The sequence below is a fragment of the Numida meleagris genome, chromosome 1 (assembly GCF_002078875.1).
Source record: "Numida meleagris isolate 19003 breed g44 Domestic line chromosome 1, NumMel1.0, whole genome shotgun sequence".
Classification (NCBI taxonomy): Eukaryota; Metazoa; Chordata; class Aves; order Galliformes; family Numididae; genus Numida; species Numida meleagris.
The window spans coordinates 25,523,711-25,538,629 of NC_034409.1; the positions used below are offsets into that span (position 1 = coordinate 25,523,711).

Consider the following 14,919-nt stretch of genomic DNA (forward strand, 5'->3'; position numbering starts at 1 on the left):
TATAAATATGACTGTGAGAGGCTGAAGTCAGCCTAGGAAGACCCAACAGGCCTCCCTTGACTGCAGTCTCCTAATTCAGCTGTCCTGGGTTCTAAGGACAGGATTTTTGTATCTGCTTCCAAAATTAAGACTTTAAACTTAAAGTGCACATCTCCATGTATGAACGTAAAGGAACATTTAGCATTCTGCATGTGCTCTATGTGGGTCATTTCTGGTCTGATGGAGAGTAGAGCTATTAATAGAGCCCAATTTTGAGCTCAAGGTAAGATTATCTAAGAGGCAGGGAACAGCAGAAACTGCTCTGAAATGCAATACCTGTTCAGTGAGGTTTGTATTGGGTCAACGTACCATGTCAAGAGAGCAGACAGAAGAGCAAGATCACACCAGTAGTACATCTGCAAGTACCACAGCCATACTCCTGTAGTATCTGTCATTCTTCCTCCTCAAGCTTTTTTTTTTTCTCATTAATATACTTTTTCTCATGAATATACTTTCTGTGTCACAACTATGTATCAAAAGCTCCCCAAAGTTATGAGATGTCCTTTGGGCCACTGAAAAATATGAGATTTCTGCATGTGTATGTAGGTGGAAAAAATATGAGAAAGCAGGAGAGAACTCTCTCTACATTAGTTAAATAGAGGAAGAAAGGCGACAGAACTTTTGTGCACACATACTCCAGTCTGGATACCAGTATGCCAAGAAACTGGACTGAGAGCACAAAGAGGGAGAACTAATTTTAAGAACTGAAGAATTACAGAATCACAGAATGACTGAAGTTGGAAGGGACCGAAGAAACTTATCTTCTCTTTATCTTTCTAGGTAAACTGCAAGTAAATAAAGATACCATACATAGTCTTTTGAAAAGCAATGGCTGCTATTTGAGTCCTCTTCATGGCTTACAATGCTGCGAATAGTAGATAAGAGATAACAAGCCTGTTAACCATAATCTGTAGCAAGACCAAACATTTTCTAACCAAATGTGAACATTTCACCATTAAAATAGTAATTGTTTCTTTTTAACAGTTGAGAGAAGAAGAAGGTATAATATTAATTACCGAATCAAGGAGCTTGGCACACTCATCCCCAAGTCTAATGATCCGTGAGTTCAACAATCTTTCCTATAATAATGTTTATCATTTAAATACAGGAAAAAAACATGGTTGCATACTGGCCGTGGGACTGACTGACGTAATATGGACTGGTTCGTGCCAGGCCACTAGCTTGGATCAGACTGTTAATAACAAACTTCTGACAGATTCTGGTGCCTGTTGGGAAAACTTATGTGAAAGGATAATAAAGTAAAAACAGTTCAGGCGTATCACACACCAGGGAGATGGAAGGGGGAAAAGATAAGCCAAAACCACCATAAGTATGTGTGGTGCCTTTGGAGAAGGAAGGAATGACGCTTTCAGCCCTCGCCATGGGCCCTCTAGTGGGGTGAGACAGAATGTGTGCTGTCCCTCTCTGCCTTTTGGCTAAGCAAAATAAATAAGTTAATAAAATATTAAAATTCAGGTTAAGAGACTGCAGATTAAACATTTTTCAGAAGTATTCCACTCAGTGCAGGGAAAAAAAAGAAGTTCTGAAATGCAAGGCTAAAAATAATAATTGCTATAATAATAGCAATTTATAGTAATGCGTATACTTACAGTAACACAAAATGCACATTGCTTAAACTGTACCTGCATTTCCTTAAAGCTTATATTTGTCATCAATATGAAAAAAAAATCTGCCTCAGTAGTAAATGCTATTGTAGGATTAGCAGTAACAATTCAGTGGGATATTTAATGCTAGACTTTAGCCTCAGATATTTCATGTCACTCAGGGAAGACTTAAGACCATGTTTGTATTTTGCATAACATTGATTATACAGACTTTTTCTTTATCATTTACATGTCAGTACAGACCTCCATGATACTTGGAAGGAAAACATCTATTGATATTTCAGGTTTTTGTTTTCCTCAGTACTAAGAAATTTTTGATTATATTAAGGATTTCTATAAGACTATAAAGCTCTGTAAGTCTTAGATATATAGAAGGTTGGCATAAATAGATGTTTTGATTGAAATCACCAGAGAGAAAGTTAACATGCCACTACTATTTTAGAGGCTTCACAAATTCTTTTCATTCTACAGCATCCATTCAAGATTAAATAAATGGGCACATCCTTATTAATATAGATCTGAGTGTTACAACTGAGCTAAAATAAGAAGTACTTTAAGTGTCTGAATAAATTTTTGGATACTTGTGATCACCTGCAAACACACACTGGAAAAAGAATTTTAATTTTGCTGGCATAACTTTCAGTATTCAAGACCATTTGAGCAAATAATTGAAAGATTTCTCAGAAAAACAGTGGATGGCACTGTTGGTTTGCAGCTATAAAGCAATAATGGAAGGAAGTTATATTGCAATTAGAAATGAGCATGAGGTACAATTTCCAGTTCTAGTTTTGATTACCTACAGAGGTGTTTCAGTTACATGTTTTTGGTCTGGATTCCAGTTTTATTTATGAATTTGTTCAAATTGTTCATCAGTCATTTACGGTGTACTTAAAATGAATGCTCAAGATCTGTAATTTTGTTCCAGTAAGTGAATGATGGATTTTACTTACTGATTTTGGTGATGTTGCCTTGGATTAAAGTTTCAGAAAAAGATGCTGAAGGCATCACCTTTTCTTGTTTTAGTATCCATTGCCATGATTACATCCAACAGAGTGTTGGCCCTATAACAGCTTATGTTTGCAAAAGCAAAGAGTTTGTCCTAGGTTCTGAGGATTGTTGTCTTCAAAAGGCTGGTAATCGGTACTACTTTTTAAAATGGGCCTATTTTAAAGCATTCATGTTGACATTAAGAAGAAAGCAGCATCAAATATGCTGAACACTTTGAAAGATTAAGTTATAACATAATTTTGCTGCAGTTTGGTGTCAAGTTATATTCATCTGAAGAAGTGTAAATACATTTTTTAATATATATATTTAAGAGGAAATGCCTCGGTTTGACTATGTTGTTTTGTTGGCTGAACAGATCAAAATTATTTATTTCTAGTATCATTCTGTGTTGACAAGTCATAACTTACCCTCTCTTTCAGTTTTTCCTTTTTCCTTCAGAACACCTTACTGTGCCCCCAATCTGCCCTCTTCTTCTTTGAAAGAAAGAGTTGTATCAGCTCTTACAATATTTTATCTGTAACATTTTATCACACATAGCATTTTCACCTCATATATTGATTTTAAAAGATTCTTCTTATAGTGGGAATTCAGCTGTAAAAGGAGAAACGTTACTGATGCTTGGACTAATGGCAATGAAACAAATAAGCCTTTGCATTGAAGAGCAAATACTGCTATAACTAAGTCATTGTGGTTAGCATGCCTGTCCCAGATGACTTGCTTCAATAAGATTATGTTCAGACCTAGGAATAGAAAAGGGCATTTTTGATGCTATTTGGAAATCTTTTATGATTCATATTTCTCAGAAGTTTTTTGTTTATTTTTATTTTATTTTACTTTTGTTAGTTATATGGTGAACTTGTTTGGCTCCTACAGAGCCTCTACAGGGACTTGCTTTTGAAGAGCTTAAATCCCTATTCTCTTCCACTCAGTTTTTTTTAATTTAATGATGATAACTGTGGATTATGTTTCTTGAATGAATAGATGTTTTAAGTTCACTTCATCAGCATTAGAAAATAGAAATAAGTTGCAAAGAACTTTGCCTCTTGTTTAATTTTCAGTGCTTAGATAACTAAGTGATAGATGTTTCAGAAATGCAAAACTCTTAGAAAAAAATGAAGACAGAATAAAAAAGGCCCAAAATTTTAGTCATATTTTGCTGAAAAAAAAAACCAAAAATTATACCTACTTTTCCATTCTTGGTTTCTTCACATTCAGCCTTTCAAAATCCAGTGGTTAACATGACTTTACATTGGGATAGAGGGAGAACCAACTCAAGGACTGTTTTAGGTAGCTAGACTGGAATTGTCGGAAATACCAAGAAAAAATATCTTTCATTTATAAATTCTTGTCATTCTACCAAACTAAGATGCTAAAAGAACCACTAAGTGTTTGGACAGAATTAGTGGACTGCTCTCATTCTGTTTGCTCTCTGCATCTGTGCCCTATGTTCTGTCTGCTGTCTGTGGACAGACCCTCTAATGGCCAGCATGGCCTCATTTCTTGTAAAGAAAATTCTTGTGTACACTCAAGCTATTATAAAACAGAAACTTGCTGCCTCTTTCAGGAGAATACACTTGGTAATTGTACAGGTCATCAAAACAGGTACAAAGTCCTTCAAAGTGTTTCTTTGAACAAGCTCCGTTTAAAGCTAATTTCTCAGAAGTAGAGAAATAAATGGTCTGCAAACATAGTTTCAACTTCACCGGTGTATTTGTTATTATTAACTTCTCTGCAACTAGCAAACTCTGTGACTACTACTCGCTCCCAAACTTTGCTTTCATTACTTAGTTTTAATCTTAGATGATCAGGTGCTCATGTCCCTCCTCCAGATGTGCTTCAACTTGTGAAAGCTAGTGAAGCTCCTCTGACTTCAACAAAGATACTTTAATGGAAGCAATGTGAAAATTAGTCTAATGGTTATGTTTTGTTTTGTTTTTTTTTTTTCCTCCTAAATGAGCAACTCTCCACTCTCCCAGATGAGAATTTCACTACATTTCTGGGCAAAACTGTTTCATAGAGAGATTTAGCTGATAAACTTAAGAGGAGCTAGGGTTCAGAGGCGAATAAAACACAGTGTATTTTACTTATTTGCTACTTTTCCATGAAAATTATATTAAGTGTGGTAGACTTCTGTTAATTAAGCTAGATAATGTGTGTAACTTGCTTAAAGTTTCAAATTATTGTAACATATAGAAAGACACAAAGACACAATCCCCCTTTGCAGAGATCTTTGTTGATGCTCAGAACTGTTCAACTTCTTACTGCTCTCAACTGACTTGTTTCATGTGTAGACTTTCCCATGTGTCTCAGTATTTACAGAACAGAGTGTGAAACAAAAAATGAAGATTAAAAAAGTAAGGATTTTTAAAAGCAGTGAAATAGTAAATATACACACACACACATGCATCCACATACATATAATATCAGATGTACAAATGGCAATTGGGAATACCTCTCTTCTTGCATCAGATGTGTTATTGTATACTGACCAGTAAATATATTGTACATCACAGTTCTTTCAGCACACACCTTCAACAGTTCAGTAGAAGAGGTTCAAAGTCTTTTAAGTGATAACAACCACAGCATTTTAATCCTAGATTGTCGTAATACTTTTGCCTCTCAAATTTGTAAATATTACTACCAAAAGTATCTATACATATGTATCTCATCCTATACGAACAAACCCACCTCTCTGGCAATTTGAATCCCAGAATTAGCCCTTCAGTGATGATTTAGATGATGAGAAAATTTATCATTACAATGTACACATAAAAATTCAAAGTATCAAGGCAATATGAAATAAATCTAAGTGATATCACAAAGGTTGTCAATTATGTGTGACATTAATGAATTACATGATAAAAAGATTTCCAATACAGTCATGAATATCTGGCTTATTCATATGTCAGTCAGAAAAACTGACTTAAAAACATTTTTGTCTATATTTGGTTTTGAATTCATGATATTTTATAACTGATATGAAATTATGAAGTCATTATTAAATATTTGCTCAATGTGATATACATTTTTTCTCCCGCTGTTAGATGTTGTAAAATTTTCCATTTTGTTAGCAATAGATTAATAAGTAATTTTATACTACTATATTTTAATGTTTAGATGAACAATTCAAATTGGCTTAGTTTGGTCTTAACTGCATGCTAGGAGGAGCTGATTCCTAGTACCTAGTCAAATTTTCTTCTCTGAGTTTATGTTATATGTCTTTTTGTTAATGTTGCACTTTTCTAAGTTGCTCTGAAAATGTCCTAAATCAGTCATTTTCACTTGAAATTAAGTAAAAACCTATGGTAGTTCTAAGCTCTAAATAGCATGCTTATACCTGAGATGACAGTGGACATTCCCATCTTGAAAAGTTATTGTCTTCCTATCTTTAGCTCTTTGCTGTGGTTTAACCCGGAAGGCAGGTCAGCACCACACAGCTATTTGCTCACTGCTGTCAGTGGGATGAGGGACACAACTGGAAACAAAATAGAACACATGGGTTGAGATAAAAACTTTTTGCTAAGACAGACAAAGAAAAGAAATTAAAAAAATGCAATGATAAATATATATATATCCACCATGCAATTAATCACCACCCACCGACCAACACTCAGCTAACTGCCTGCTGACCAATAGCCTGCTAGCAACACGCCTCACCACCCACTGACTGATGCCCAGCCAATTCCCAAGCAGCAGCTGCCCCCTTAGACAACTGCTCACAGCTTTAGAGCCTTCTGTGCAATGTGGTATGGAATAGCCCCTGGCCTATTTTCGTCCAGCTGTCCTGGTTTTGCCCTGTGCCATGCTCCCACACCTTGTTGGTTATGGCTCTTTGTCCAACGAGTGGCTCAGTCCTGGGTATGTGCACATTTTTGAAGCTCCATAAGGATTTTTCATTTATGTAGTGCATTAGAGAAAGCCAGATGGTCTGGATCCCTGGGTCCCATACCTGTCTACCATTTGCCCTATATGTTTGGCAGAATGACAGCTGCTTTGGCAGAGGTCTTCAAGAGCTCTTACCATTGGGATAACAGTGCAAGTTTTCTTAGGCGTTTATTTTGAGAGCCTGAATTTAAAACATAGATACTTCTACAAGAACTAAATCCATTCAAGATCACAATTTTACTCACTCAGATTGTGAACAGGGTCAGGTCTCATTAACTGAAACAACAATGGAATAATGGAAAGTGGTAACTTACAAGAGTATAATTTATATTTCTTCTTGACTCTGTAAATACCAGGGTGTAAGTGCAAGTATTTGGGAAAGATACTTAAAAAGAACGCACTAAGCTGGTTACTTCTCTAATCCAACCTCAGATTCTCACTAATTTTAATATCTTTTTCCCTCTTGAGCTTGCCTTATAGGACCAGAATGTCCGTAAGTCAAGATGGTTCAATTTAACCCATCTTGCCGTGAAACAGATAGTTTAGATTAACTCTTCTAAATTTAATGCAATGCTAACCATCCTTGTATTGTAAAATACTGAACTTTGTCAGAAATTCAAGATTTTCAACAAAATTCATTCCTATTCCAAGGCCTCTAATACATTTCATGAAAGAATACATAGAAAGTTAATAAATGGGTATGTGAAGCTCCTTGAACACATGCTACATTTGAACAAGCACGCTGTTAGTAAGACTTGTAAGCCGGTAGTTAAACTATAATTTTCTGAACAAGGGATGGGTTAAATTTTTTTTTTTTGAAAGATTTTTACTTTGAATTGGAATCTGGTATGTAGCTGTGAACTTTAACCTGATTTATATTGTTCCAAACTTGTTGAATGGGCGTAAGCAATAATTTTTGTCATACTATAGCCATTGTGGTTACCAAACCGTGATTTGTCTAGTCTATCATCAATGAGGAGTGGCATTCAGCACAGACCATTTTTTTTTTCTCAACAAGCTTAAAAGCAACCTCATTAGTAAGTCAGGTAAAAAGAGTAGTATATTTGAAATGATCTTTAAAAATTTAGGCTTAAGTCCTCAGTAATGTATATTTCCTAGTTCATTAATGCAGAAATACTGCACATAGATTTTAATCTTAGAGTTAATAATAAAAGCAATTTTCACTAAAAATATAAAAACTGTAATGGTAGAATCATGATATTGCATTTAGCTCTCCCACAAAAAGTCACTTTATTACTTTCTTTTGACACTTATTTTCATTCTGGGATTAATTTTACTATATAAGGGCTTCTTAACTATTCTATTAAAATTTCCATTCAGAAGCAATAATATCTAAGAGTGAATAATAGTCATGTAAATCATTATTTCATATTAATGTAAAAGATTTTGTAAGTTCTTATGAATTCTGCTGACATGCACAATTGTGAAAAGGTTATCTCTACATTCTGCAGTGATATGCGCTGGAACAAAGGAACTATTTTAAAAGCATCAGTGGAGTACATCAAGTGGCTACAAAAAGAACAACAGAGAGCCAGAGAATTAGAACACAGACAGAAGAAATTAGAGCATGCTAACAGAAGACTTCTACTTCGAATTCAGGTCTGTATGAGAGAGTCGCCATGAACTTCAAAGCCTTCTCAGTACTCCTACCTCATCAAATTTTATTAATCTGTATAATTTTTTTCCCCCAAATGTTACTTACTGCAAAGGAATTGGTTTTCCCTGTTTATTGCTGTGTAGATTGAGGAAGGGGTATATTTTCAGATTTGTAGGAAATTCTTGTGATCATTATACCTTACATAAAGGAATATGTGGAAAGTTAATTAAGTATTTGTACAAACAGTAAAAATTATAGACTGAGAAGGACAAAAAGGAAAGGGAAAGGTACATCTCTCATGCAAAAAAATCAATACTGGACGTAAAATTCCTTTCTGTACTTTCATTTTCTTTTGTATTCCACATTACAGTTCTTTGGGTATAGTGTGTCATGTTATATCTGCTTATGACACAAATGAACATGATGTGGTGGTTGAAATGCATATATGGCTGTACATACAAGCAACGATGACTTAGCTAGATAAACATAATCAATCATCTTATGTATCTTATGTATGGTAATTTTCAGCTATATCTGTAAGTCATAAGAAATATGAAGTAAAATATCCTCTGCATCTCTGGATAGAAGTGCACTAAAAGTTTGCAACAGTTTTCTGTCACTTTCATAACGTAAAGATGGCAATGGTTTCAGAAAACCTCTCCTGCCTCTCATATTCCCCCAGGAGAGCTATTTAATGGTGAAAGTGGAATTAAAAGGAAAACTAGCTGGTGGCATTCCATAGATTAACAAAAAAAAACATATTTTAACACATTTAAATTAAACAGAATTTAAAACATAGTCTCACAGTTGGACAGGAGGAATCTTTAATTTGCATGTATGATCTGTATACTTATAGTTCTGAAGACATTATTTATCTTCCAAAGTCATTATCTAATTATGGTGGGTTTTTTTTGTTTGTTTTTCTTTTTTGAAACTAGGAATTAGAGATCCAGGCACGTGCTCATGGCCTTCCAGTCATGTCTTCACTCAGTGCAGTAGACTTAGCTGCTCAGGTCATCAAGCAACAGACATATCCAGAGGAGAACTCTGTAGACTACTCTCAACAAATGCCTCTGGCTCATGGACCACATTCTGATGTTTGTGATGGATCTACAGCCTTTTCTGATCCGCTTTCCCACTTCACCGATTTGTCCTTCAGTGCTGCTTTAAAAGAAGAGCAACGACTAGAGGAAATTTTACTGGATGACACAGTATCACCATTTGGAGCAGACCCACTCTTGTCCTCCACATCCCCAGCAGCATCAAAAGAGAGCAGCAGGAGAAGCAGCTTTAGCACAGATGATGGGGATGATTTATAAAAGTAGAAAGGACCTCACACTTCCTTAAACCACTTGCTAACAGACTGAGTTGAACATAAGCATGGTGTGTGTGCTTGTTCCAAATATGAATACGGAGAACTACTGTGAAGATAACAGGCAAGGTTTAAATCAGCATTTACTTCACAGGAAAATGAGATAAACGTGGACTCAGATCACGTTGCTCCAGATTCACATCATCTGTTCACAGCCGACATTTGCACAAATCTTTCTTCCCTGGAAACATTTTTTACTATTGTCCATGACTTTTTACAGCAGTACGAAAATGCTTTCCACAAAAGGAATATCCGTGTTACACAAGTGTGTTCAGACTCTCTCTTCAATCTGCATTTACATTTATAAGTATGATGTTTAGTAATTTGTAATTTTTTTATAGCAATGAGAATGTTGTATTAAAAATTCTACAAAACATGAGAAACAGTAGGAAAATATTTAAACTGGGAACTATAGAGTGATACATGTTTTAATATCTGAAAAAAAAGGTAATTCATTTGCACAAGTGAAGTGAACATGAATTTTAAATGACATAACTTCCCTTTAAAATGAGAACATTCATTAATTATTTTCACAGAATCCTGTTTTTTTTTGTTTTTGTTTTTAATTTCATTTGTCGAAGAAGATCAGACTTTTAATATATATTGTAATGATACAGAAGAAAAAATGGAAACTAACATAATGACAGAAACACAAAGGAATTCAAACAGAAAAAGATGACATTTCAGTACAAAGTGTTTAGAAGGACTATGTGGATGTACAAGACTGAACAAAGATATTCCACATTACCGTTAGCACAGTTCAAAACACGTACTACTGGTAAAAGTGCTGTGTCAGCTGCTAACTCCAAGAATACTCAAGCTGCATCCTTCTTTATGTGGAAGAGATCAGAATATTGAGATGTGACAGTGTACTTCTGGACTGTGCTTCCAGTGCTCTTTGGAAGCGCGCTAAGGTTTTTCTAAAGGGAGTCTGTCTTATCCATAGCTATGCCTTTGAATCATTTGCAAATGGAAGGAAATGATTAGATTCCCATTACACACATTGAAACAAAGAGAATTTAATTTCAAATCTGACTTTGGAATCACTGTAGAAAAGCAAATAAGACTTAAAATCAAAGGAGATATTCAGAAGTTCTGACGTGATGCAATGCTTTCCATAGCTTGCCTTCTAGAAGTAGACACAAAATGCATTTTGATGACTCAGCAAAAGCATTTCATTTCTAAACATAGTGAAATTCTGAAGAATGTTGTATTTTCCTGGAGTACACTAAGTGCAGTCATTTTAATTGTAATATTAATGCATAGAAAATAAGCTAGCACAAGTTCTTTGTTGCTCTTCCTCAAGCAGAGCCAAAAGAGCATATTTGGGAGTTCTCTAACAATTCAAAATATATTTCAAAAGTATACATTGAGTTTTGAAGTCACTGAGCCCTGCTTGATTTCCCAGAAAATTCACATGATCAGGAACAAAGAAGAAAATGGTTTGCTGTTTGTGTTTAAATGTATTTGAACATACTGTTCAAGAATTAAGCATTTGCTTCCTCCTATTGCCTCTTCTGTTTTTCGTACCCAAGTCTGATTTATCTGGAGCCATAGCCTATTCCTGACCAACCCATGGTTATGAAAAATTATGGAACATCCAATTTCATGAGAATAATTGTGTTTGTAGGAAACTTGATATCTGTTAGCCTATGTAAACTATTTTGAAATAAGATGAACTGAGCGGAACTATCTTCTTGTCAAGTATATGTGGGTTCCCAGAAAACCCAGAACAAAACTGACCCTCTTAAGAGGCTCTGATACACTTCCACTGTATGGTTAAGATTTTTTTTTTCATTTTTATTTTTTTTTTCATTTGTATTTATTTTTATTTTCAACATATAGGAAAGGAATGGAAAAGCAAATAATATTAACCAAACTTAACTGAATATAGAACTGACCCAATGGAGTGCTTCCTTAAATTAGACTCAGTAGAACTTGCTTTGTCATAGCTATGCTAAAGACAAGCTGAATATTCATTGAAATTGGCATTCATATTAAAAATATGATGAATTGAAGGTAACATATATACCTACGTTATGTCTAGTGTAGGATGTGTGTTGTCCATGTCAGCTGATGAAAGGAAGGGATACTTGATTGACATCAAATGCCATTTGTCCTTGTACTGCAGTTTCTTCTGCATTGGTTTTAAATACACCAGTGTGGATTGCTCATAATGGAGAAAAAGAAATTAAATATGAATGTATTACATGATTTTCCCATTGAACTTTTACATGGGAGTTAGACCAAAGTTCTGAACTATATTGACTTTAAATAACATCTTGAGTTTCATGACTGTTATAAGGACTGTTCTAAAAAATCATTATAGTGCATCCATTAAATGTTTTAAAGTTGATTTTCATTCTTCTGACAATTGCTTTAGTCTGAAGCACTAGATTTTTTTTTTTTCTCTTCCAGCTTGAGAAACCTAACAGGAGGTAGGAAATGCTCCTTTTGCAATACAGCGTATTGCATCTGTCATTAAACACACTCAAGCTGTCTTCATTCACGCACAGTTTCCAGCACCCCCCTCCCCCCAAACACTAAATGTATTTGTGCCTGTAGGTATGTATTATGGTGATGTTGTTTCACTACCATTACATTTTTTTCTAGTAAGAAGAGATCATTAGTGTTTTCACTAATAACAGTGACCTGTATTACACCATCATCCTAGAAATTAAATAGTGATACAGGCTGCCAGAATGATAAACTAGGGCACCACACAGGTGATGCTGAAGGTATTTATGAGATCTCTGTGAGGGTAACCATATCTCAGGCTGCTTTGAATAAGCATCCCCTCTCCCACCTCGATGTGGTGAGACTGCTGTGCAGCTGGGAGGGCTGCCGGAGCCAAGCAGAGAGCAGTGCCTTCCAGCTTGCACAGAGGAAAAGGACCCCATGAGTGCAGCAACAAACCCTGATGTCCCTCCTCAGGAAGAATTTCTTTCCCATCCATGAGAGTTTTACTGGACTAAAATGTGGTGCACACGAAACATGTTTTTAGCTCTTCCCTATACAGATCCGTTTAATGAAATCCCATGAAAGAGATGCATAATTTGTCTGTGGCTCTGGGTCTAGAAAAGAATTTAAAGATGTACAGAGTTTGACCTCAAGTAGGGCAGGGGGTGAGGAGAACTGGCTATTTTTGTCAAAATGTATTAAATGATGAATTCTTGCTTGTTTTCAGTAGCAGCTGTTCAGAGCTGGTGGACATGTTCTTACAGAATACACAAACTAGCAGACTGATAATTACACAAAAGGAAAAGGGAGCTGAAATATTAACATCCTGTTTAATTCATGAAATGGATACAGATACTATCCTAAGAACAGAAACTTCGATTATTTCACTGTGCAAAGCATAGATGGTGTGAAAAGCTACAGCAAGTGCAAACAGTTTTAACAAACAGAATACAGTTGTTTTATGTAGTAAAGTAACTAAATATAATTCACTCATTTAATCTTAATAAGAACACTGTTACTGTAATACCTTTTGACTTTAATAGGGCTGTATATATGAATGGAGGATGTAAAATTATTGTAATTTAAAATTATGTTAAGTCTCTTAGATAAGTAAAGGCATTTACATTACTATTATGAGACTGTAGAATATTTTTATAATAATTGCTATTTTTCATTGTTAACCATATAGTATCTTGTTTTCTAAGTCAATGTATGCAGACAGAATGTACTTTATTACATACCGTATATGCAATCTTTTTAAAATTGCATTTTATACAGGCCGGTATTTTATGTTTATTATATGAATACAATTAAAGGACTGAAATTAAAACATCTCTTTATATTTCCCTTGTGAAACTTCGTTACCCAGTCCCACGAAGAATGCCATCACAAGACAATATAATAACATCCTCTAAGAGTACCTGAAATACCGAACAGACAAAACACTTCACAACTGCTAAACATTTAGTCCATTATGATACATCATGATCCAATAGCCTCCCATTAATAAAAATAATTGATACATTCTTTAATATGGTCTCCTGCCATCTGCTTATTCCTGCTGCTAAGGCTTTGATTTATGGAAAGTGTTTTCAGAATGTTGCAAAATTGCTAGCAGGCATGATGATATCAGTTAAATCACTAAGAAGCTCTACAAAAACCTTTTAATGTACTAGATGTTCCCCAGACAATCTAGGATAAACAGAATATTGTATTTTAAGATGTAAAACATTTTTTTAAAGCTGATAATTAGGTAGCATTTTGGAACTAAAAGATATTCTTACTTCATAAATTGAGTAAGGATTTGGGTTGCTTTTTGAATTCCTAATATCAAAAGTGCTGCTTTCTTTACAGTATATTTGGTGCTTTCAGTGCATGACAAGATGCAAATACTGTTAAGTAGTAATATATATTTCAGCTAGAGTTTTGTAATAGCTCATTTGTCTCTTGTAAAATGGTGCTCGTTGTTTGCGTACATCAGATAAACATTTTGTTTGTAATAAAGATGCTCTCCAGAATCTTTATTTCATCGAATCATCGACATCCATATCAGCATTAAAAGAGAATAATATTATAAATATTATTTAAAGTTCAGTGATTAGCCATTGAAGGAAGCTTTTCTTTTTTTCTACATATTTATTATGCACTTAGGATTTGATCATAAAAGATACTCAGCTCCTTTGTGAGGGACGGAGAGCCCTCAGTTCACTTTGAAGAAAGGCAACACTCAGCCTGTTCCAGGATCAGATTCTTAATGGCTGAATAAACAGCATCAGAAAATAAAATCAAAAGTTATTTCAAAGATCAGAAAAGCACATTGCTTGATTAAAAGTAGTGAGATTTGCAATTGAGAGACAAACAGATTTGATGTCAGCATCATTTGTGCTGACAGCCAATGAGAGATTAGAGGAAAATGTATGAAGTTGTGATAATTATCAGACCAGAAGTCTAATTATAAAGGACGCCATGGTAGTGAAGTATGCTAAAGCTTATTGGTTAAATCACTAGTACCCATCAACTTAAATATATATCAGTTTCATTAATTGGCAACCACAAGACAAGTGTTCTATATTCAGAGTGGTGATGATTTTGATATAATCCACCACATTGTGGTTAAGTATATGATTCATGTAATAAGAAAAAGGTGCCTCCAGGCTATTGTTCCTAGCATGGATTAAAATTTACATATTGCTTCTCCTTATGTCAAAACATCTGGTGCCTGCAAATGCTAACATTTCGTTTAAAAGTTTCACAAGATATGAAAAGTGGATTGGAAACATTGCCTGTGAATCATTCAAGCATTATAATGGAATAAGAGGCTGAGTTATGAACAGGCAGATTGAACAATAGTATAGTCAAAGAGATTCGTATGCTTATGAGTTTGATAGACAACACTTTACACAAGGAGGGGA

The 14,919-nt window shown here is 34.8% G+C and overlaps 1 protein-coding gene across 5 annotated transcripts in view; it reads left to right on the top strand.

Moving 5' to 3' along the window:
- TFEC (transcription factor EC) overlaps nucleotides 1–14,047 on the top strand; it is a 95,305-nt gene extending 81,258 nt beyond the window's left edge. For all 5 annotated transcript variants that reach the window (XM_021384879.1, XM_021384880.1, XM_021384881.1 and 2 more), the window contains exons 6-8: nucleotides 1,024–1,099; nucleotides 8,030–8,177; nucleotides 9,114–14,047. In XM_021384879.1, coding sequence (XP_021240554.1) covers nucleotides 1,024–1,099; nucleotides 8,030–8,177; nucleotides 9,114–9,494 — 605 coding nt within the window. In that variant the 3' untranslated portion in view covers nucleotides 9,495–14,047. The remainder of the gene's footprint in view (nucleotides 1–1,023; nucleotides 1,100–8,029; nucleotides 8,178–9,113) is intronic.